General features: G+C 42.8%; 1 protein-coding gene and 1 long non-coding RNA gene across 5 annotated transcripts; one reads left to right on the top strand and one right to left on the bottom strand.

Annotated features, from left to right (window-relative positions):
• Nucleotides 1-163: 163 nt before the first annotated feature.
• On the bottom strand, nt 164-24,386 carry LOC130525919 (obscurin-like). Of its 4 annotated transcripts, XM_057033241.1 has the most exons (34): nt 24,251-24,386; nt 22,977-23,245; nt 22,566-22,826; nt 22,123-22,434; nt 21,766-22,032; nt 21,342-21,617; nt 20,951-21,226; nt 20,478-20,753; nt 19,929-20,198; nt 19,417-19,686; nt 19,013-19,285; nt 18,836-18,910; nt 15,568-15,843; nt 13,033-13,311; nt 12,642-12,917; nt 12,207-12,482; nt 10,776-11,051; nt 10,391-10,663; nt 9,753-10,028; nt 9,398-9,673; nt 8,940-9,215; nt 8,586-8,861; nt 8,252-8,521; nt 7,889-8,155; nt 7,507-7,776; nt 7,119-7,385; nt 5,920-6,186; nt 4,889-5,001; nt 4,502-4,655; nt 3,856-4,017; nt 3,611-3,715; nt 3,193-3,459; nt 2,305-2,574; nt 164-502 (listed from the first exon to the last, which is right to left on the bottom strand). In XM_057033241.1, exons 2-34 carry the CDS (start codon nt 23,200-23,202, stop codon nt 492-494), a joined length of 7,965 nt encoding a protein of 2,654 aa, XP_056889221.1. In that variant the 5' UTR covers nt 23,203-23,245; nt 24,251-24,386; the 3' UTR covers nt 164-491. The 4 variants fall into 4 exon arrangements, with proteins under 4 accessions (XP_056889221.1, XP_056889205.1, XP_056889214.1 ...); XM_057033225.1 differs by lacking the exons at nt 18,836-18,910; nt 19,013-19,285; nt 19,417-19,686; nt 19,929-20,198 and adding an exon at nt 16,251-18,191; XM_057033234.1 differs by lacking the exons at nt 8,940-9,215; nt 18,836-18,910; nt 19,013-19,285; nt 19,417-19,686; nt 19,929-20,198 and adding an exon at nt 16,251-18,191.
• On the top strand, nt 735-3,809 carry LOC130525967 (uncharacterized). Its single transcript, XR_008950624.1, has 3 exons — nt 735-1,061; nt 2,346-2,598; nt 3,624-3,809. It is a non-coding gene; the product is annotated as an uncharacterized LOC130525967 (long non-coding RNA).
• Nucleotides 24,387-24,994: the final 608 nt, after the last annotated feature.

Raw genomic sequence — 24,994 nt, 5'->3', positions numbered from 1 at the left:
GAATGTCCCAACACAACACCTATTGACTTAACATGAGCTGAAGAATGGTGGGCAGTGAAGGATCATATATTGCAGTTGTCTATATCTATGTGTTGCAATTTTCTGGAGTTTTAGATGCAGGAACAACAATAACACCAAATTACCCGTGAGATCTTAATCTGAATAATGTTCAATAAAGATGTTTATTGCCACAAATACCCATTTAGCTCAAACTTTAACCACAGTTAGGTCTCTTACACACATATTATTTACATCCAAGCCCTGTTTCACACACTTTAATACATTTTAATGAACATAAATTTAATTTCTTAAAATGCTGAAAGAAAATCAACTCAATGAATTCAATAAATTGTTTGAGTTATGCATTAAAACCCTGTTTAAACCATGATTATAGACATTATCTTTGTAATAATAAGCAAAGTTAAAAATGTAAAAGACTCATTAGGATAATGAATCTATGTGTTTGGGAAATGCTTGTAAGATGACGTCACTCATGGACCACCTGTGAATTTAAAACAAACAAAACAAACAAAATTAGACAGACGCTAAACTGAAAAAACAATTTCTTCATGCACATCAGCTAAAATCTTCTGTGTTTGTAATTAAACAAATAAAAAGGAGACTGTTAAGACTGTTGCACACTGTTAAAGAGTGAAACATCTTCATGTAATTTAATACTGCGGGTAAATGCAAACGCAACATAGAGAAACCCAAGTTGAAATTAATTCTGGAACATTTTTTTCTCTGAGGCAAATGTGCTGAGCCCTGCATTTCTGCTATTATTTATCTATATCATTTTTGTAAAAAAAAATACAATAATAATACTTGACATATGTTATTAGTATCGATTGTTTTTTTGCGTTCACCTATATTATTATTTCTTATAAAGTCGAAAATGTAATCAAACGCCATTGATTTCGCTTCAGAACTAAACTTCACCAGGAACTCCAAACGGCTGATGGTTTGTTCCGGCTGATTTTAAGGTGACGCATACTCGTTTGACTGGTGTTGTGCTTTTTATTGATTAAAAGGCGGTCGGTTTTCATCCACAATTAACAAAAGTAAGATATTATTTTGATATCAGTTATTTTGTGTGTTGTGTTGTAAAGTTTTGTCGCACTTTGTTTTAGTTATTTGTTGTTATCGTTAGTTAACTTTTGTCTCTGTAGACTGTGAACTCGCTCGATATTAGAATATTTATGTTTATTTAAATTTCTCGTCATTGACTTCCATCGTTGAGTGTGCGTGTTTATAGCGTTATCAGCCAAAATCCTTTATTATTACTGCCACAGGCAGGTATGGTAATCAAATACCGCCCACAATTTTAGTTTAATGGAAATATAAGGTTGTAAAAAGTGGAAGTACTGTATCACTACACTCGGAACAAATCTCACCCTGAACTACTTTGCCTTAGTTAAGTGTGAGACTGATGTGTCAAAGCTGTACATCCTCTTTAAAATGACTGGAATGAATTTACGACAGTCTTAATGCCAAGGATAGCTGATTGAACATAATACTTAAGTGCTTCAGAGCCAACATAATAAAATCTAAAAATAGTTTGCTCTCCTTCACGCCAATGTAACTAAAGAAAGTTCTGCAAGTTTTTTTTTTCTTTTCCTGTGCTTGACCTCCATGCTTGCATATCCAGTCGGATCATAAACACCTTATAGCATCTGCAGCATGAGCTCCATGAGCCAAGACATTTACTGAATTTATTGCCCAGTGAGCCAGTTCATATCAGTCAGTGCAGCTTTATAGTGTATGTGATGTATGGTGTGTCTTCCATTAAAGCTGTTTTTAAATTTGATACTGCTGTTTTTCATGTTTTCTGCATGACTAAATGTGTTAAAATCAAAGGATACTTAGACAGTATATATAAACACCTCAACATTTCACTTATATTGACCTGTAAGACAGAAATAACTTTTAGTTGGTAACATTTATGCTACGTTGGCTCCATCTACTGGTAGCTTTGTAGATTACACCATTGGATGGCGCTTGGTCGTGGCAGGGCTTCAGTCAGGTTTCATGTCAGCTGAATATTTGAAAATTTCCATCTAAGACATCATTATAATTTGATATTTTTTTAACAGGAATTCTGTATGTTATATATTTTTTGTTTTAGATTAGACATGTGCTTAGTCATAGGCAGTTGTTTCAGATGATGCCAAGAAAATCCAGAAAGAAATCATCATCATCCGTCTCAAAATCTAAATCTTATGAAGCTGTTTATAATTTTAAATCAGCTTTGCATAAAATGTAACTGTAGATAAAACTGTAGATATGTAAGCTAAAACTACTTACTCAGCACCTGAAGTTGAGCTCTGCTTTTGGCTTTCCCACAGGTGAACTCAATCGCTCCGCTCATGTCGGTTGAGGTTTGTTTCAGGATCAGTCTGTGCACGGCGCCCATCTTCTCCACCCGAATGCAGGAACTGGACTTTAAGCGCTCCCCGTTCAGGCTCCACTCGGTGGTCCTGACGACTGGAGCCGAGACCTCGCACTCAAAGCGAGCTTCATCAGGAGCCGTGACCTCCACATCCACCAGCTCCCTGACCACTGACAGAGGCTGGGCTGGGTCAGCACACAACACACAGGGTAAATTTTCACCCAAAATGCACTGGGAAGCAGTAAACTGTCAAATGTAAAGCACTTATTTGCAGCCAGATCAAAATATTATAACTGAAGCTGACAGGAATTTCATTGGATGCATTATACAAAAAAAAGACTGTATGCATCCTTCACCAAACGTTTTTTCAGCCAAAAAGTTAGCAATTTATTTATTTTTTCCACTACATCAGAGACCAGATGACAAAATCAGACTCTAAAATCTAAAATAGGTTACAAGTCCCACCTTCCTGGTGCTAACAAATCCAACTAAAACCAGGATGTCTTCCATGGGTAAAATATGATTCACTAACTACTGGACAAAGATATAAATATAGCATTCTAAATTAAGCAAGGCTAAAGGTTACGAACAGGCTTGTGGAAATATGATGTAGTATTTGAAGCAACCGGTAGATGGCGCAACTAGATCAGGCATGAAGGGCGATACAAAACACTTCGTGTGGTTTGTAATTAAGGTGCATGGCTTAACAGAATTTTATCTTTATCGGGGAATATAAGTGATACACTCAACGTGCAGCGTGTTTAATGTGATGACAGTGTATGTTCTTGATGGCGGACTCTTACCCTCGACTGTCAGTTTGGCTGAGCATGAATACTCTCCAACCTGCACGCTGTATGTGCCCGCGTCGTCGAGCGCCACCTGCTGGATGATCAACTTGCGATAGCCGCCTTCGCTGCAGATCTCGAAGCGCTCGGAGGGCAGGATGACGGTGCAGCCTTTGTACCAGCGGATGCTACATCTGGGGTTGGACACGGTGCAGTCCAGGATCACACGGCTCATTTCAAGGGCGGTTTTGTCCTCCAGAGGTTTTACGATGTTGACAGGAAGCTCTAGGAAGGAGAGAGGCTGGTTTAGATCCTGGATTCAGGGCCAAACTGGACTTTGTCAAAGACTTTTGCAAAATCCTGTTAAATCCACTTGGACTCCTTGGAATTATTCAGTATTAAACAGATTGTAATCATACTACGATATTTCTTATACCTTCCACATCCAGATAAGCCACAGACTCAACACGTCTTGCAATGAACTTGATCTCCCCTGAATCCTCTGGCCGCACGTTGCACATGAGAAGAAAATGTTTGGTCCCTGGAGGAAAAAGTGAACTGAGGGGTAAATGCTGGTGCAGATTAATGTTAGAACACATCCCCAGTGTTCATCTTCAGCACGTGACGGAAGGGGCCATGACTGTCACGCTCCGGTACGACTGACGCCCCGCCACCACTGACCTTCCTGACGGATTTTGACGGTGCTGGTGGGTTGTATCCTCTCGCCATTTTTATACCACTCTCCCGGTATGTCCTCCACCGTGAGCTCACAAATGAACACTGCGTTCTGATCCTCCTGGATGTCCAGGTCGTTGAGGCCCTGCGTGATCAGCAGCTCTCGCTCTGCCGAAATGTTAAACATTCAAAGACATTGAGATTGCGGTAGTAACACGCGCATCAAAAAACAAATAAAGAGACATTAGTGGGAAAAGGACGTCGTCACCAAGTGTTTGTTTCCTTATTTTGAGAATTATGTAAAGAAATCTAGCCACCAATGTAAAATAGATAGCAGATTTATTTTTCCTAGGTTGTGTTCATTGTTTTTATTTGTGAACAACAGAACACCTCCCTCTTCTGCGATTTATGACATCATAAGTGAGTTTTTCAAAAACGTTGGCAAGTTGTGACGTGTTTGCTGAATTTTCCAAATATTACAGACCCCCAAAATGTTCAGTGACCTCACTGATTTTTGCCATCTTTTTAACCCCACTGATGTCCAAACATTAACCCAGCAAATATTACATCAGCCATTTCTGGCTTTGGCTCATTATGAAAGTGTAAATGCAATAAAAGCTGTGTGTGGGTTAACTTTGTCTGCAGGATTTACCGTAAACCTCCACGTTACAGGATGTAGTGGTGTCTCCGGCATCACAGGTGTAAATCCCAGAATCAACAACGTTGCACTTCAGGATCTGAAGAAACCTTTTCCTTCCCATTGCATAAATGCGCAGGTCTTTGCTCGGCTTTATCTCAGTCCCGTTCTGGAAAGGATTGACCAGACACTTTAATTCACTTAAAATGGACAACATTCCACACGTGCTCACTTATGGAGCTAAAGGTGGTGCACATGTACACAATTTGAAGCCTCATCTGTGGATTGCAAAGACATTTCCCCCAAAAAAACACATTAAAAAGGAGCATCACATTTAAGATGCTGCATTTATCTATACAATCACAGTGCTAAAGACCGAGAAAAGGTAAAACGGTAACTGGCCTTCGTCCATTTAACATCGACGTTGTGTCTCGACAGCTCACACTCGATAGAGATTACTGCCCCGTCAGAGACTCTTTGGTCTTGCAGTTTCCTGACGATGGTCACTGGTGGCTCTGGTGAGGAAAACAAAGTAGTAATGAGTGAACATTGAGACACAAAGATGCCCAAAGTAATCACACCGAATCAGTCAAGACAGAACTGTCGTGGGCTTGAGTTTTGTTGAATTGCTGTGGATACACACAGGGCTGGAAAGCTTTTAAACCCGTTTTGTCAGGTCGACCTTTGCTAAAATTAAAGACAAATCCGGCGCTCATCTAAAGATTCTGCATTACTGAGGGTTCTCAAGAGCCCAGTGGCCTCCCTCTTACTTAAATGGAAGAAGTTTATAACGACCGAGACTCATTAATGAGCCAACTCTTTGATCAAGTCTTGGAAACAGAAGTGAGGGTTCTGTGTGCACGGAGCTCTGGAGGGTCAGCTGCAGCGACTGGCTCCAGCTCAAGAAAAAGCAGAGACAAATGTAATAAAAATGAATTCATTCAGCACAGCAGACTGATTGTCAGTAGTCAAAATACTCGCGCACGCGTCTGCGCGCTCTAATTCGCCACCACAGAACGCCATTCTTTTGTCATCCGCGCCATTGTCTTCCGGCAGCTCCAGGGGATGATGCGCACTGTGGGGGCCAGATTATTTTACAGCGAGGTCAAACCAGCGCCTGACAGAAAAGACGGAACAATGCAAATGCTTTACGGCGGCTCATGCGAAGGCTATTTTGTGTTGTAATGTGAGCTTGCGTAACAGTAGCAGCGCTGTCACTTTTCTATTATCATGCCTACACTGCTTGGCTCGCAGCCGATTCCGAGCAGATCCTTTTAGCTGCCGGTCTGAGCTCGCGGCAAAATCACTGCAATAGCATTGTTGTGGTTGCTCCGCAGGGGTTTGTGTTTGAGCCCCGATGCTTCTCGGTAGACGCTGTAGATTCACGTTCTTTTTTAAAAAAAAAAAAAAAAACAAAAAAATAAACAACCTACCTTTCACAACCAGCCGTGCAGATGTTTTCTGGCGCTCCACACAGAACATGAAGGTGCCGGTGTCCTCGATCGACAGGTTTGAGACGGTGAGGCTGTGAACTTTTCCCTTGGCGCTCATGCGGAAATGATTCGTCTGTTTCAGCTGGATTCCGTTTCTCATCCACATGCCGACGACTTGGGGATGGGAGAGTTCTACCTCGAAAGTTGCCGTTTCTCTCTCTGTGGTTTTGATATCGGTCAGGCCTCTCTTGATTGTAATTTTCCGAGCTGCAAGGATTTTTTTTGGGGGGAAAACAACCATATTAATCCGTCGTACGCAGCATTAGTTCAGGTTAATGGCAAGCAAAAGGTGCGAAGGTTGAGCTCGCTGGAAAGCCTGGTGTCATTTTCCTGTCACAGAATAGGCTTGGAGCCTGTTCTATGTAACAGTCTGCGCTTTAACAATACAAGCTAGCTCCGAATGACAAGCTGATATGTTAGTTATTTGAGTGTGGGGCTTTACACAAAAGCCACCTTTGGAAGTGCCAACATTTTTCACTTATTCTAACACAGACAATAATTCCCTGTGGAAAAAAAACCCTGCACTGTTTATTTTGGAGACCCGATGACAACAACCATAGTTTTGAAGGCCAGGGAGTAAATTTAGATGCAATGAGGGGAGATCCAAATTCATAGGAGGTGCCAAAAGCAGCTTAAGGTTCTGACTTCCCCTCTGCCCACCCACTCTAGTGTTGAAAGGACTGACCCTAATTCATCCACGGCCTATGAAGATCAGAGGATTTATGTATGTAGGAAGCATGTGCAAAAGAAAACAAGCAGGAGAACATCTTAATCACTGCAACATGGCAGCTTTGGGGAGAACTTTTTTTTGCTAATCAGGTCTAAATGAATTGGGGCGTAGCCTTGTAATGTCGCTGATGTGATTATGACTTTATTGATCCTAAGACCCAACTTTGAGGTTCCAGCGGTACTGTCTACTCAATCACCTGTCGGTTTCCATCACGGTTCAGCGCAACCACCACATTGCACTCCGATTTCTCTTACTCAGTTAATTGAGCTTTGCCTTCACAAGAATCAGCCGAGTGGGGTGGGTGGGGGGTTGGGGTTGGGGGTGGGGGTGGGGGCTGCCTGAGGAGAGGTAGACGGCAACGGCAGTAAACAAGCAACAACAGGGCAGGCGAGAACTTGCGCAGACTCACGTTCCACTGTTAGCTGGGTTTGTGTCCGGTCGTGGAGGGTCTCGCAGCTGTATGTGCCCCGGTCGGACACGGCCAGGTTGTGGATTGTGAGACTGCGTTTTCGGCCCTTGTGTTTCAGCGTACACTTGGCTCCAGGGTGGATCAGCACCCCCTGCCTCATCCATTGCACCTCTCCAGTGTCCAGACTCACCTCCACCTCTAGAGTTGCCTCACTGTACTCCTCAGCTGTGACCGGCAGCATCTTCTTGGTGAAAATGACCTGTTGTTCTGAAATACACATTCACTCTTCTTTCATGTGAGGTCCACATTCCATACAAAAGCAGCTGGACATAGTTCTCAGACCCTCGACTGCTTACTTGGATATTGAACGCGTTGGCAAACCGCTCACCTTGAACCTGAAGTTCAGCCTCTGATACCAGCCCCTCGGCCTCAGCTGTCACTCTCGTGCTATCTGAAACCGTGCAGTTGTGGATGCAGAGCATGTGGCACAGTCCGTTGCTCGAAATGACCACGCGCCCGCCAGCAGTGACCTGCTTGCCATTGAAGCGCCACACCAAGCGAGCGTCCTCTGGCGACACCACACACTTGAACACCGCGTCTTCTCCTTCACAGACAGTGATGTTACGAAGCTCCGCCAGGATCTCCACAACGCGAGGAACTGAAAGCAAATACCACTGAACTAGGTTTACCCCGGTTGAATATTAGATTCCCCACATAACCCCCGTCGTTAACGCCGTTGCTTTCCATGAGCTTCCGTGACATGGACTTACTTTCTACAGTGACGGTAGCCGCCGTTCTGTCATGCGTCGATTCACAGACATACTCTCCAGAATCTTGTTCCATCAGCTGGTGGATTGTAATGCTTCGCTCTCGACCTTGTGCCCTTATCGTGTGCCTGCGGCCCGGACAGATCTCTTGACCGTCCTTCAGCCACTGGACGTCTCCTCCGAGTTTGTTGATCTCACATCGTAATGTGAGGCTGCTGCCTTTCAGGGACGCAGTGTCCTCCAGCGGTCTGGTGAACGTCATCATCATTTCTGAATATGGAAAAAGTGTTTTTCCTGAGCTGTTTTGGGGGGGGCGTTACATAGGCGAGAGGGATTACTTGGAATCAGGGAGCGCCGCATTCTTACCTTTGACTGAAAGACTGAAATGCATCTCATCGGTGTTTACATCACAGACATATTCCCCAGAATCTGACAGCTGCAGGGGATTAATGGTGAGCTTGTGGGTTTTACCCTCACTGGAGATGTGAATATTTTCCTTGTCCAAAAGTTGGCCGTCTTTCAGCCACCGTACATTTGCTGTTTCCCAGTTCACAACAGCACGAAGAGTGACGCTCTCACTCTCACAGGCCGAGACCTCGTTGCTTGCTTCTTTATTCACAAACTTGACCGGTGGTGCTGAAATACATGTAACCGGTGAAAGCTTTGAAAAATGAAGCAAGCGTTTTAAAATTTAACTTACCTTGGACCTCCACCACGGTTACCAGTTGGTCATCGATGGCGTCACAAACGTAGGTTCCGGAGTCGGAGGGCTGAAGTCCAGAGAGAACGAGCTTCCTCACAACATCGCATCGGTCGATTGTTACACGGTTGCCTGGTTTCAGTATCTTCCCGTTGCGTAACCACTGAACAGTGGCGCTCGGGCGAGACACCTCGCACTCCAAAATAAGGTCATCTCCAGCCACCAGGGTGTGATGTTCTGGGTGACCCGAGTTTCCAATAATCTGTACCGGAGGCTCTGAATTCAAAAAGACAAAACCTTATCTTCTATCTGAGCAACAAAACAAGGGATTACAGAGGCTTAACAACCGTTTACCTTTGACAGAGATAAAGAAGACCATTTTATCATCCACTGCATCACAGGTGTATTTTCCCGAATCATCGATCCCAGCATTTAGGACGACCAGTGATCGGAAAACACCTTGCTCTTCGCTACAGTAATGCTCAGAGTCCTCAATTAACTGATCGTCTTTGTACCATCTGACTGAGGCGTTCGACCTCGATAGTTCACACACCAGAATAATGTCATCTGACACTAAGAACTGTTTTTCTGTTTTTGCATCAGTTTTTCCAAGAATTTTCACAGGTAATTCTGAAAAATGAACAAGAAAATATTCGGGGCACAAGAGTCAATGGGCTGGTAATTTTTTTTTTACTCTTACTAATTTCAATCTAAAACAGGTTTGTTACGTTATGCAGTGGTTTCTACTGGGATTTATCTATCTTTCTGGGGGTTCTGCAAATGTGGGTGGTATTCCAAAATTAGAGACGTACCTTTTATTTTAACAAGGAAATCCATGACATCATCCTTGGCATCGCAGACATATTGGCCAGAATGATCCACTGTCAGTGAGTGAACAGTTAATTGTCGCATGACACCATCCTCAAGGATGGTGATGTTCCTCGAGTCTTCTATTTCTTCCCCATTCCTCTTCCAGGTGACTTCAGCGTTTGATCTTGAAACCTCACAGTCTAAGACCAGTGTCTCCCCGGCTACCTTTTCTATCGTACTGGTCATCTTTCTCGATCGTATGAAGCGAACAGGAGGCTCTGGGATTTAAAAATATTCTAGACATGAGTAAAAGTTGATGGTAGAGGCATAACTGGGGAACATTTTGAGGGTCCATACCTGCTATGTTTACAAAGAATGTCATGGAGTCGTCTGTTGTGTCACAAACATATTCAGCAGAATCTTTGACAGTAGTTTTGGGTATAATAAGTCTTCTGTAAACGCCGTCCACCTCAAGAATAAGGTTGTTGTTCTCTTCTACTTCGAGTCCATTTCGATACCAGCGCACCACTGCATTAGGCCGGGAGATCTCACAGCTCAGCACCATCCTCTCAGAGGTCTGCTGGCACAGTTCCATTTGGGACTGACTTGGGGACAGAATCCGCACAGGGGGTTCTGGAAAGAGTTATTATTCGGTTTACCACTAATACTACAGGCAAGTCATGGGTAGAATTATCTTCTTCACCCTACTGAACTAGAGCCCCACACTTAAGTGCATACTAAAAGGCTGAAGGAAACACGAATGCCTAAGAAATATGAAAAAGGAGTGGTCCAAGTAGGAAACTTTGTGGAATTCCACACCAAAAATAAGAATCTGATTGACAACTCTTTTCTGTGTGATATTTTTAAAATCTGTTACGATAACATTAAAGCTTTTGTTCGGCACAGTCGTAGCAAGTATCACAAATTACTAATTCCACTTCATGCTCTTAACATAATTTTTATACTGTTCTATACTGCATATCCCTGGAGTTTACCTGTAATGTTAAGGTGAAAGAATATGGAATCATCAGCTGTATCGCAGACATATTCTCCAGAATCTTCGGCTCGACTGCACAGAATCTTAAGCCTCCGGTAAGGGCCTTCAATCTTCAGTTTAATGTTCTCGCTTTCCTGCAGCTTTTGACCATCTTTGTACCAGCTGACGACACCATTGGGACGTGACAATTCACAGCTGAGAATAATTTCCTCTGGGACATGACGCTCGAGATGGACGTCTTCCCTTGGGTGGATGATTGTCACTGGAGGTTCTTTAAGGGGGAAATTCCAACACTGATATTTTAATTTACAGTTTACATTTCACAGTCAAGTATAATTAAAGTGTTTTCTATGTGAAGTTTCACTGATTCAGTGAATTCTCACCTCGTATATTAACCTTGAACATTATGACATTGTCTCCTGCACGGCAGGTGTACGTGCCCATATCAGACAGCTGAGCAGAATTTATCGTCAGGTTCCTTTTGGTACCGTCTGCTTGAATTGTGGTATTATGACCTTGTTGCAGTTCGGCGCCATCTTTGTACCACTGGACGACCCCATCGACCCGTGATACTTCACATGTCAAAAGAAGCTCTTCCTGTTCCACAACGGTCTTGAACAGGTCCTCCTCTGCGATGTCAGCGAATGTCACTGGCGGTGCTGCAGTAAACAGAAACAAAAAGTGAGTTGAAGTATTCGTTGTTAAAGCCTCTGCATGCATTTGCTCTAATGTTAGACATGCTGGGTTGAAGCTTTGCCATCTAGACTCACAATGATAAACAGTATTAATGCAGTTTTGACCAGAATGAAAACAGCAGGGCACTTATTGAAAGCATTTACCCTCAACTCATTAAAGTACATGCTGGAGACTTGCCCAAACTGTGGAGCATGTATATGAAAGCAACTCGAAATGTTTATGAAATTAAGATGTTTAGGGAAATCAGCTATGATGAATATGAGGATATCAGGCCTTGATTCTTATTAGCCGAGGTCATGAAGGTGCATGAGGCTCTACTATCACAAGTTGCCTTGAATCAAAAGCTTATCACCTTTCACCTCCTCATAAACAACGCTGAAATCTGATTCAGCGTCAGCCTTACAACTGTTAAGTCCAGGGAAGGAAGGCATGGGCGACTTCATAACCAATGTCCTCTTTTCGCCCTCTGATTTTGCGCTTATCTCCGACTTTGGCATGCGATTTATCCCATCCTCACGCCAGCAGGTCTGGCTTGTGGGGCCTGAAAGCTCACTCGCTGGTTTGATCAGGCTGCCAGCTCCAAAAGCCCTGCTTGTTTCAGCCTCTGGAACAGCTGAGAATCAAACTGGAGCTACAGGCATTTCAATTCGTAAACACTTCATCACCAGGTAATATTCCGCTGTGCTACATTACAACATATCTGTAGATTCATAGTGAAGTAGCTTAAAATGTTTTTACTGTGTTGCTCCAGGTGGGACAGTTAATAACAGTTCAGCTTGTGTTTGCTCCATTTAAAGGAAATTCCACCCACAACATATCCTTACTTCCACAGCACACACTGTAATCAGAACTTTTCCACTGTGCCAATAAACACATTAGCAGTGCTCCGACTCTGACGCGAATAGAAGCATCCCTGATTATAATATTGGAATGAATGACATTGGTTTCCAGCTGATGAAAGCAGCTTTCAGGGTTCTGAGATCTCAACTGAACTAAAAATAGCAAAAGGAGCCAGATCCCAACATTTTGCAGTGGTACAAGGGTTGAAAAGCAAGTGTCAGACCGTGTCATTTTGCAAAGCAAAGTCCGTGACCAAACAATCAAATTACATAGATCACCTGCAACATCCACCTTGAATTCTATATGGTCATCTTCGGCCTCACAGCTGTACAGCCCAGAGTGTCTGACCTCTGCACATTTAATGAGCAGAGCTCTGAGCTTTTCTTTAGTTTGAATTTCATATTCGCTTTGTGGAGGCAGCTGGTCTCCATCCTTGTGCCAATAGACTTGGGCACTGGGCTCTGAGACTTCACACTGAAGCTGAATTGGGCAGCCCGCTTCAACAAATTTGTTTCTCACCACTTCTGGGAGCGCTGAAAACTTCACAGGGGTAGCTGGAGGCATTAGAAGAGTTCAGCTGTCACATCATTCACATGCAAATCGAATTATGGTATATTGTGTGAAAACTGCAGTTAGAAGAAAACCTATGCTGTTTTTCATATTATCCAAAAAGGAAATGTATCATATGGAATGCTGATGTCACAAGGAATCACCTTTGACGTCCACATGGAATGTTACGACATCATCAGTGAGGCTACAGCCGTAGATGCCAGAGTCAGAGAGCTTGGCCGATTGAATGATTAATTTCCGCATGCTGCCATCTCTTTTCATATCAAGGCCAGTTTTGCAGTAAAGCTCCCCCCCGTCTTTAAACCAGGAAACCTGGGCAGCGGGGTCCGAGACCTCACACTGGAGAATGATTGGACAACCAATCGCGACCATCCTGTATTTTTCTGACGGTGGGATTGGCATGATCTGTGGCGATCGGCCTAAGAGGAAGAACAACACGGGTTTGGTACAAGAGAGCCATTTAAACACCTCCCAACCAGTCACACCATGTTCTCAAGAACATTAGGAACAGCGCAGTTAGTAAAGGCGAATCACCTTTTACGTCCACTTCAAACGTGATGGTATGGCCTGATGTTGAACATTCATAGACGCCAGCATGTATCTTTTCAGCTGAATGGATGTGAAGAGTCCTCGACAGACCTTCTGAATTTGTTTCCATGTTATTTTGTGGTAGAAGTTTAATGCCGTCCTTGGTCCAGTCAACATGAGAGGATGGATCATGAGAGAGCTCGCATCGTAGGACAATGGGAGAACCTTCATGGACGCATATGTTTCTGTCACTCTCTTGATGGTAGGAGAACCTCGCAGGTTGTGCTAAAGATTTCAGATATTGCAAAAAAAAAAAAGAGATTGTCTTAATACATAAACTAGTCAAATATCCCGCTGTCTGTGCATCTGCTTGCAAAGACTGCCCAGACACCACAACAGAAACACAACTGTGTTCACAAAGACAACGACTAAATGACAAAACATTTCAATAAAAGATTAAGAGGGGGGGGTAAATTCATTATTACCCACAAAAACAAAGAAAATAATTGAATAAAAGCACAGAGTCAGTGAGTGTTTCTAGTAGTAAAAAAAGTTAGTACCTTTAACATAAAAAACAAAACACCACATTATCTACCAAAACTACTGAACATGCAAAAAACATGAACCACTACCAGACAAAATTCCATTCATAATTAAAAGGAATAGTGTTGCCACCGTAACAACATCTAAAACCTACACTGCAGAAATGATTAGGCACCTTGAACTGGCACACCCACTGTTGTTAGTTAGCCAGGCAAGACAGCAAAGGTGTTACAGAGCTGCTGAGAGTCACCTTTTACTTCTGCAGCAAACTGAATGTCATCATCCTTTAATTCACAGTGGTACGTGCCAATGTGAGTCTGTTCTGTGGGTGGGACCACTATTCTCTGCACATGTCCTTCAGACTGGAGGTCTAGTCTCTGCACATGTCCTTCAGACTGGAGGTCTAGTCTCTGCACATTTCCTTCAGACTGGAGGTCTAGTCTCTGCACATGTCCTTCAGACTGGAGGTCTAGTCTCTGCACATTTCCTTCAGACTGGAGGTCTATTCTCTGCACATGTCCTTCAGACTGGAGGTCTAGTCTCTGCACATTCCTTCAGACTGGAGGTCTAGTCTCTGCACATTTCCTTCAGACTGGAGGTCTATTCTCTGCACATGTCCTTCAGACTGGAGGTCTAGTCTCTGCACATTTCCTTCAGACTGGAGGTCTATTCTCTGCACATTTCCTTCAGACTGGAGGTCTACTCCAGCTTGTGGAAGCAGCTCTGTTTCATCCTTGTACCAGCTGGCCTCTTGACTGGTGTCTGACAGCTCAGATTGCAGAGTAACAGGACTTTTGGCCATGACTGTCTTTGTCTGGTCAGTCTCAGTTAGAGCTGAACTTTTCACAAGGGGAGCTACAAGATTGAGTGTAAAATATCAGTGATTAAAAAAAAAACCCTCAAACAATTAAATTTATTATGAAATTCACCTATCTTAAAATGACCTTCACAAAAGTATTTAAAAAAAACAAACAAGTGTAGCTTGGTAGGGCTATATTCATTTTTAAGTGACTCTTAATCTGCATTTTGTCTATAGTAGCATTATCGTATATGATAGGTTGACAGGAAGTCAAGGTTATCGTAAGTCATGATAGGTTGTCCTAACTTACAACATAGAACGCACAGAACATATTTTATCCAAAGATAAACACTTTACAATCCTGTTTCCAAAGACATTGGGAGCCTGCATAAAGTCATAGTTTGCAAAACCCTAAAATAAATATTCAACTAGATATATAATGGTCAAATATAAAATATTTAATGATATGGATTGGTCACATATTGGTCAGTATAATTTAATATCATTTTGCAGTTAGGAAATACAAAAACACCTTCCGACCATGTTAAGTGGAATACCGTGACAAATTTTAACACAATGGAACTTCAGGAAAGCCAGTTTTGCCCCTGACTCGTCCTTGAGGTTGCGAGAGGGGGACCCTGTCAAAATACTAGTGTAAGTTATATGGTAATCTTCCTCGCAGCCCTAATAACTGTCCATGATTTCCATGACCACAGGACAGTTTAGTCTTAATTGTCCAGAGCTAGTTTGGTTTTATACATGGCTTCTTTGAGTTCTATCTGTAATTTATGCATGCAATAATGAGCCGTATAAAATATATTTGTATATTTATGTTACAGGATCCCAATTATTTGGAAACTGTATTGAACATGGAGTCAGTGTCAACATGTTGACCTGGACCAAATAAAAGACATCACAAGCATTATTCCAGTCCCATGCGGTGCCATTCTCAGATAATGTATGGATAGTGTCAAAGGTCATTTAGATATAATGAAATAGAGTATAGAGTGCACACTCAACAGATCTGTTTGAGACAGTATAAGTTACACAGTTCTACAGAAATACACAGGGTTTAATGAGCAAAGCAAACGTATTTGGGTAGTAACTCCCATGTGTTTGTTCGTGTTTAATGTGCTGTGTTATACTGAAATCTGTTAGAACAGATGAGGAGAAGAAAAGACTGAAACAGCATTTGTCACCTTTAACATCCACATGAAACGCCACTGCATCGTCTCTTGTTTTGCAGCAGTAAATCCCTGCGTGAGACAGCACTGCTGACCCAAACATCAGCATTCGTGCGGAAGCCTCTGCCAGGATGGCGTGCCCAGCTGCTTCGTGTAGCCTTACTCCATCCTTGTACCAAGTAACTTGAGCATTAGGATCCGATATCTCACAGCGTAGCATTAAGGGTTCACCAGCTTCCACAGACTTCTTCTTCTCAGCCTCACAAAGTGTGGTTATTCTCACTGGCGGAGCTGGAGATGTTATTGAGGTGACATCAAGAGAGAATTGCATTACTATTTATGATTTTAAAAGAAAAAAATGATGCTCTCAAGCAATATGACACAATCACAAATCAAGATTAGTCATGCTGACTCAGCTTAAGAGTTATAAGTCACATTTAAATATGTTCTTCAATGTTATTAGTATTTTAACAAGAATAGCATTTGGTTAGACTGATAATAATCAAAGATTTTAAGCTTTACTTTGTCTCTGTAATATTCGTCACACAGACCATCAAGCTCAAGGTTTTAGGTTGACTTCTTAAGAGGTTTCAGAAACAAAATTAAGTATTTAAAAAAAAAAGTAGTAATTGCCAAAGCTACAGGTGCTTTGTTGTACTCATCTATTTTTGGTTTATAATGCTAACCGTTTAAATCACCTTCAACAGCCACCTTATTTGCAGTGACACTATCATTCCACTGATTGCCGCATGAGAGATAGATTGCTTCTGATTGGACTGTCGATGCCAGCTTCATACAAGATTCTGCAAATATGCTTGATGCTCTTTGTCCCGAGTTCCCAGTGTCAGCCAATTTGCCTACTGTGGACTTTGGTTGGCAGCAAGTTTCCGGCATCGCTGTGCTCTGCATAGACTGATTAAGACCATCCGAGTGGCTGGATGCAGCTTGTTCTGTAAGCAAGAGATCATTCGTTGCAAACTCTTGGTTGCCTTGTTGAACTTGCGGTGCTGTTTTCAAAGTAATCAAGTCGAGGGATTTGAGTGATGCAGTATGATGTAAACCATCCAATTCCTCACTCTGGCGAGTCGATGTCTGCACTGGTCTGTCAAGTTCCTCTTGGTAGTCAGTTGGAGTCCACGCAGAGATATAGGGCCACTCTGATTTTTCAGTTTTAAATCCATCAAAAGTTTTCACTGTCATGGGATTTAACATCTGTATGTTGCTATGGAGCTCCTCCGATGGGGTGGTTGTAGTTTTTAAGATCTTCAGTGGTTCCTCTGATTGGTTGGTTGTTTTATGCACTGATGTAAGAAGTTCCTGTTTTTCGTTTGATTGAACAGTGGCAGTTTGCACTGATGTGTGGAGGTCCGTTGATTGGACAGCAGCAGCATCTGAGGAAGTAAAGAGCTCCTTCGATTGGAAACCTGCATTGTCTAAGGATGTAAAGAGGTCCTTTGACTGGACAGCTGTACCAGGAGAGGATGTATAGAGCTCATTTGAATGGAAAGTTTCAGTTTCAGGTGATGTAAGGAGCTCCTGTGACTGGACAGCTACAGCATGTGAGGATGTAAAGAGCTCCTCTGATTGGATGGCAGCAGCAGGTGATGATGTGTGGAGCTTGTCTGACCGGGCAGTTACAGATTTTGGGAATGTAACAGGCTCATCTGATTGGGCAGTTAAAGACTGCAAGGATGTAGAAGGTTTGTTTGATTGGACAATAATAGACTGCAAGGATGTAACAAGCTTCTCTGGTTGGACAATTAAGGACTGCAAAGATGTTAGAGGCTCCTCTGATTGGACAGTTTCAGGTTGTGAGGAGGTTTCCCTTGAGGATGTAACATTCTCCTGTGATTGGACAATTACAGCCTGCGACGGTGAAACAAGTGAGGCTTTTAAATTTTCCTGTGATTTGAAAGCTACAGACTGGGAGGAAGCAAAAAGCTGCTCTTTTTGGACATTTTCAATGTGCGATGATTCCAAAAGTTCATCCAACTGCGGAAGTTTCATTGGGTGACACAGTTTGTCAGATTTACGCGTTGGTATCTGTAAGCTCTTAGTCTGGTGTTTCACCTTGGCATTTGAACTCTGGAGAGTATTATCAAGATCTGATCCAACAGTTGTTATCTGTACTGAGTGATGAGGCACTTCTGATGGAGCATTTCGAGTTCGAGGAATAGCCTCATCAGATTCAACAGTTGCAGTTTGTAGAAAGCTACGAAACTCATCTGTCTTGGCAGAGGTCTCCAAAGAAGTATCACGTTCTTCAGATGGGGCTTCTGCATGCTGCACATAGTAAATGAAATCCTCACCTTGAGACTCTGGGGCTTGGTTTTTGTGATGTTGGATATCATTTTGCATTGTTGTTGACTTTACAGCGCTGGAGTAAACTGATGACCGAGCGTTTATTGTCCGATGGTTATCAAAGAGCTCTTTTGCCTCTTTAGTTTTAATTCTTTCAGTCAGATACTTAAATGCTGACTCGGGTGGTATTTGTCTGGAATGTTCTTCACATGCCATGTCTCCACTTTTGCCACTGGAAATGGCGTAATTGCATTTTGAGGGATTGCAGTCGACATCAACGGGATAAGGGTCCTCGCTGGACTTCTTCTCTTGATCAGAAGAGAGCCTTGGCGACGTAGCTATAAGCATTGTGATGTACACAGAGAAAGGTTTTCAGTGGAGATGGTCTCAAAATGTCTTCTCATAACAATATGTTACATCAGTGAGGGTTAGCATGGAGTTATGAGCTAACTCATTGCAAAGACAAACAAGAAGTTCGACCATATTTGGTCTGAGCTCCTATACTTCCCCCTTCACTCGACTCCTGTTTCTCTAACACCACCAGTCTGTATACTAAAACCTTACATCCTAAATGTACATTAACTGTCTTCTTTCAGACGAGAGGTCGTTGTCATTGCAACGGTGAAAAGTTTGCGGCATCAATGCAAATGGATCTTGTGATGAATAAAACAAGATGGACTTTAAGAGTTGTGAGCTTCTTGTTGCAAGCAAAGATGGCTGTTAAAAATGAAGAATTAATTGACAAATACAACCGACATGTTAGTATCAAGAGCAGATAGGCAGCTTCTAAACACCTACATTTGATTAAGAGCCAAAAACAGCAGGGAATGACATGAGATCGGGATTCAAATCATCAAAAAGCTATTTTATACAGGGAAAAAAGACATCATGACTGAGCGACAGAAAAGGTCACTACCATTGTTAATGGCATATGTATGTGGGGTTAACTTGGATGGCTGATGATGACATGACATCAAATCACCTTTGTCATCCATTGTGTATTGGGCAGATGCATCAGCTACCTCCCCAATCTCATCACCATATTGAAACTGTTCGGCTGTTTGGACAAATCCAAAGAGAAAACAATCAGCTGGGTGGGTTTATGCATGTCACTAAATGCTTGAGTTTTAGATTGTGCGTGTATAACGTGGATCACCACCTTTTATTGCCACATTTGACTGCGTAGCACCAAATGTTTTACAGCCAAATCCTCCATCAGGAGGTAAGTCAAGTGCCTGTATGGGCAAGGTTTGGATGCTGCTCTGTGATTCACAGTCGGCTTTGCTTTTTGGGTAGATCTGGGTTCCATCTTTATACCAACAGGCTTTGGCAATTGGATCTGAAATCTCAAATTGCCGAACGATCGCCTTCTGCACTTTGGCAGACTTTGTCTTCTCACCGTCAGGGTCAAGTAGATTTGTTGGAGATGACGCTACAGACAAGCATTGGGTGAATAACTTCAGTGTATTTCATCTTGTACACAGATGTTAGATTTATATTTGACAAAAATTTAAATAAAAAGGTTTGGTTACTTAACATAAAATGAAGAGGGAAAAAAATCACCTTCATTCTTTATTAACTGGGTGACAGCATCTGTCGTTGCACTATAGTATGGCCCAGAGTTTGAAGGTTGAGTGGGTGCAGTAACAAGAGTCTTCTTGATGCCGCCCAACTCAAAGTCAGCCTCTTTGTTAGAATCATGCTCTTGATCCCTGTGCCATGACAGCTGAAAAGCAGGGTCTGAAGCTTCTGTTGTTGGTTCAGCTGAGGAAGTTGCCTCAATTGAATGTGTCTTAACAACGTCTGGTGAGGGTGACAATGGCAATGGTGGAGCTAAAGATAATGAGTCATGTTATAATTGAGAACTTAAGACAAGGGCTGTAGTCCCTGCTCTGCTAAATAAGGGTCTAACCTGTGTAACAAATTCAAAGACAAAGATTCACAGTTTCCAGGATTATCATTATGACAACACAGAGAACACAAAAGACGAACAAATACGTATGCATCTTGTACATGCTGAAATCAGCATGTTTTATAAAGAGCTCCGTGAATCAACAAATTTAAATTCAAATCACCTTTAATATCCACAGTGAAGTGGATAGTGTCATCAGACGACTCACAGCTGTATAACCCTGCATGCAAGAGTTCAGCAGTAGGGATAACGAGTCTCCGTAATGTGCCATTACTCTGTGTCTCCCAACCGTGCTGGGGCAAGAGCTTTACACCATCTTTATACCAGCAGACCGGCACAGAGGAGTCTGCAACCTCACAGTCCAGCTCCAAAGATTTGCCCATTTGAACTGACCTGGTTCCCTCAACTTCAAAATTGGGCATAGATGGCTTGGCTAGGATTGGGAATTAAAGACAGCTAAGAAAAATTAAGACTGTGGAAATGGATACCTTGCAATATTGTAATGTGCTGAGCAGAACATTTGAAAGAGGTTTGAAGACTTTGGATTAACGTCACAGCAGAAGCAAACATATAAATTAGCTATTGCATTCATTATTTTAGGCTGTGAGCATAAAAAAGTTAACTATATAACAAGGAAGCTAGGATTAGTGGCACCTAGAAGGGAGATACGGGGTTACCTTAGCAACACACAAGATAAAAAGTGTAAAGTCACCTTTGATTTCCACTTGAAAGTCCATGGTATCGTCCTGCGTGGTGCACCTGTACACACCTGAGTGGCAAACCTCTGTACACTGAACAACTAATGTTCTTCTGTTGCCCTCTGAGGTGATTTCTAATCCTGAGTGTGGAATGAGTTGCATTTCATCCCTGTACCAGCAAACGTGGGCCTCAGCATCTGACACAACACACTGTAGTACAAGAGGGCAGCCCGCTTCAATCCACTTGGTCCTCAATTCTTCGGGAATTGCTGAGAACTTCACAGGTGGCGCTAAAGATACGTTTAAACTGAATGTCAACCTTAGTTTAACCATTCATTTCAATGCATATAAAACATAAGCAAAATGCTGCCATGCAGTCAAAGAACACGGTGACCACATGGCTGCATTTAACTGCCCGAGTGTCGACAGAGAGCTGCTTAAGAGGAGCTTGTTAATGTATAACTTTACTGAAGACAAAACAAATCACCTTTGACGTCCACATTGAACAGGACACTGTCGCCCTTTGTCTTGCAGCAGTATAACCCAGTGTGGAAAAATTCAGCAGTCGGTATAATCAACTTTCTTGCAAAACCATCGGTTAGAATGTCTACTCCGGGCTGAGGTAGCAGTTTTGACCCATCTTTGTACCAGTACACCTGGGCACAGGGATCTGAGAGCTCGCATTGTAAAACAATTGGACATCCTTGCTGGACAGTTTTGTTCCTCTCAGCATCTGGAATTGCTGAAAACCTCACAGGCGGGGCTATGAATATTCAGATAATCGTGTTTTTTAGTTTGCATTTGAAAAAGAAAGAAGTGCAGGTAAAGATGGTTAGCTGTAACAAACACCAAGATGTTAACACACTTGTTACACTCACCCTCTACTTCCACGTTGAATCTGATGACATCATCGATGGCATCACAGCAGTATACCCCTGAATGGGAAAATTCTGCAGACTGGATGACAATTCGTCGCATGGTGCCTTCAGATTGGATGTGAAGACCCTCCATCGTTTGTAATTCCACACCATTCTTGTACCAGTGAACCGGAGCGGCGGGATCTGACAGCTCACAGTAGAGCACGATGGGGTTTCCGATTTCTACAAATTTATTTCGGTCCATTTCTGACAGTGGTGAAAACTTGACAAGAGGAGCTGAAATTTTAGACAGAGAACATTTTTGGGTTTTATATTGTCATTTAGGATGATGTCTGAGGGGAATTGGTATGAGATCTGGGTGATTTTTCAAGAAAACACATAAAAATGTTCACATTGTAAAATAAAGACATCGATCTATATGTACCTTGGATGTACATGGCTGCAGAATCCCGTATGCCATAGGCAATAAATGTGATCTCGGCTCCATTGTCTGTATCACGGACCCCACGGATGCGAAGAGACTGATGCGTTCGTGTGCGGCGCATGGAATAACGTTCATCCTCTTGTAGCTGAGTGCCATTCAAGAACCACGTGCCAATAACCGAAGCGGAGAGTTCAATAGAGAAGTGGGCGTCCTGTCCCTCTGGTACCAAGGCATCCTGTAAGGGAGCTTGTATTCTTGCAACTGGAACTGAAAACAATGACATACATAATTTACTGAGCAATATCTGCAATGATATCACTTATTTACTCCAGTTACCATAGCCTTTTCTAAACTTACCCAAGTGAACTCCCCTGGGGAACTCAACATTATTGCTCTTTCCATATTTGTTTACACTGCAAATGCGAAAGCGATAGTCAGCTTCGCAGGGAACGCTGTCACCGAGGATCTCCACGGAGGTCGCAGAGTCGGTAGTCAGGCACTGCAGCCATTCCTGTGAGCCGGTGCCCACTTCTTGCCGTTCAAGTACATATCCAGCTGGCGGATTCCTTCGCGAGTCCTGAGCAGGAACCCATGAGAGGAGAGCTGCATTAGCTCGCTCTGTGTTGATCTGCACGCCCACTGGACAACTTGGAGGACAATGTCTGGCAGCTGCAATAAGAGGAAGCAATCAAACTTTAGAGTCCCATTAAGTTAAATTTAACAATTCCTAAAACAGCTATTCAAGTATAAAATGCAAAAACTACCTTTAATATGCTAGATTGTTTTGTAGTGGCCCTTACCTTTCACTCGTAGCTGAGAAGACGTTTTAGATCTCCCAACAAGGAAAGTCACAAGGCCAGAGTCTTGAGGCATCGTATTGACAAAAACCAGGATGTGAGTGCGACCGAAGGACTTAATTATGGTCTGATGTGTTTCACGCAGCTCTACGCCATCTTTGTACCAATGGATGTCCATTTCTTCTTTTTCTACTTCAACACAGTAGGCAGCATTTTCACCCTCTAGAACATCCACTTTTCTTGGGAGTTTCCGCAAAATTGTCCCTGCAAGGAAAAATTGTGGATGACTTTGAAAACTTTGCAGTTTAACTTATTCCCAAATATTCTCTTCTCAGCGGGCTAATCATTTGAAACGACAAAGCATAGCAATTGTTTGAGGACATGTCTTTTTTTGTTCATGGTCCTTCTTGTTACCTTTCACAGCTACCTCTGCGATGCTTCTGCCACCATCAGGCATCTCGCAGAGGTAAATTCCATCGTCATCAACGCCGATGTCACGGATAGTCAGTCGCCGTTTTGTCCCCCACTCCTCCATTCCATATTTGGCTCCTGGCTGCAGCCGCCGTCTTCCAAATACCATGTGATGGGAACAGAGTCTTCTGGAACTTCGCACTCGAGAACGGCCAAATCCCGTTCCCATACCTCAAGATCAATGAGAGGCTGCTTGAACCGCACAGGTGGTTCTGGTGAGTAGGACAAACATTCGGCACTCAGAAACTGACATTAAAAGTTTTAAATTTCAAAATTATCTTTTATAAAAAAATATATAAACTCACTGACAGGCAACACATTGCTGCAGCACATTGGGAGTTTTTATAGCAGACTTGCTAAAATGAAATGTATTTAGCGGCACATTCCAGGTAAAGCAAACAAGATCATCAAAAATCATGAGTCAAGTGGCTCTTTCAGTTGGGGAATGGAACAGCCATTAACGCATCGTGGTGCTAGATAGAAAATAAACTGTTTTGTAACTGACACCATTAGACAGCACCGAGCAGTTGTAAACTGGAGATTGTGGTCTACAGGATGTGGTCTGAATTTAAAGTATTTCATTCCTTTTGAACATTACTGATGTTCACAAGCTTTTTCTTTTCTTTTTTTTAAATTCAGTGCAATTTGGTGCAGCTTGTTTTCTGTCCTAAACATGCAAAATGTGATTTGGAAACGTTTGCAGGGCGCAGAGCCCCACAATTCCAAAGAGATTTCACAAATAAAGTGACTCTTAGTACGTCACACTGCTGAAATGTGCATCGATTTAGATTCTACCTGTTTAAAACTCAAAATAATTCAGATGAATGTGTGTGTAAGTCACACCCATAATTATTAATAAAGTCAACTGAATGACGCTGTAGATTCTCCGTCGTGTAGGTAATGGCACTCTTTGGTGCTAAAGGTAACTGGATCTCTTTTATTCTCCCTGATCCCAGACTCTTGCCCTTACCTCACCAGAGAAATCAACTTAAAATCATACACTGAAGTAGAGGGTGCAATAACGGTGCAATATTCTGTTTTTACTTACTTTACTTGTCTGGACTTTCCCCAATAAATTATCTCAGAGTACCTCTTTGCAATGACATCATCCCGGCATCAAATAGATAGAAATCTAATCTAAGAAAACACCACACCCTCTTGCTTTCCCTTTAGTGTCGACAAGAGGGACTAGAGCCCTCAACCTGAAAAGGACTTACCCTTTACGGAGAGGTGGACGGCACTGAGGGTTTGTCCAGCTGTGTTGGATGCAGCACAGACATAAACCCCATTGTCTTTCTGTTTACAGTACAAAACCTTAAGTGTGAAGTATCCTTCTCTGTCCTCGTATAACAAGTAACGTCTTCCAGACAGTATTAGCTTCCCATCTTTCCTCCAAATTATTTCTGGTTTGGGTTTTCCAGTCACAAAGCAGCGGAATTTGGCATGTTTACCCTCTGTCACGGCAAACATTTTTACTTTAGTGGACTTGGTCAGAGTGTCCTCTTTGAGCCGATTTGGCATTTGTCTTCCACCCCTCGGTTTTCCCTGGTGGGACTTCCAGTGGCAATTAGTGTAGCCATTTCGATTTCCTTCCTCCTCGTGTCCCGGACCTGCATCAACAAGCAACACAGCTCCCGCCAGTGCTTCCCCAAAGTCATTCCGAGCTTTGCAGGTGTAGACGCCTCCGTCAGGTGCGCGAGTCTTAAAAATCTTGAGCTGGAACCATCCGCCATCTTGAAAGCCCACACTGAAATGTGTGCTTTCAAATATTTCATTGAGTTTTTTCCCATCCTTTTCCCAGACAACATCCGGGCGTGGGTTTCCCCAGAGTTTACAAGAGAAGACGGCATCATCCCCGCGACCGACTCGAGTAGACAGCGGCTTGATGAGGAACCTCGGCTTGTTTTCCTCTCGCAACTCCATCTCCTGTGCCTCACCTTCCACCTTCAATGTGGCCGCTG

The sequence above is a fragment of the Takifugu flavidus genome, chromosome 1, assembly GCF_003711565.1.
Source record: "Takifugu flavidus isolate HTHZ2018 chromosome 1, ASM371156v2, whole genome shotgun sequence".
Classification (NCBI taxonomy): domain Eukaryota; kingdom Metazoa; phylum Chordata; class Actinopteri; order Tetraodontiformes; family Tetraodontidae; genus Takifugu; species Takifugu flavidus.
The sequence above is the reverse complement of the archived record's forward strand: the minus strand, read 5'-3'. Positions and strand labels throughout refer to the sequence as shown.

Bases quoted from the DNA above. Each gene is read 5' to 3' on its own strand.
- LOC130525919 (XM_057033225.1), bottom strand. From the start codon at position 23,202: ATGGGAACGGGATTTGGCCGTTCTCGAGTGCGAAGTTCCAGAAGACTC. The intron at 11,052-12,206 runs GTGATCTATGTA...TGTTTACTGCAG, and splicing joins ATTCAAGGTGGATGTTGCAG to CACCGCCAGTGACATTCGCT. The intron at 8,862-8,939 runs GTAAACGGTTGT...TTTTGAATTCAG, and splicing joins CTTCTTTATCTCTGTCAAAG to AGCCTCCGGTACAGATTATT.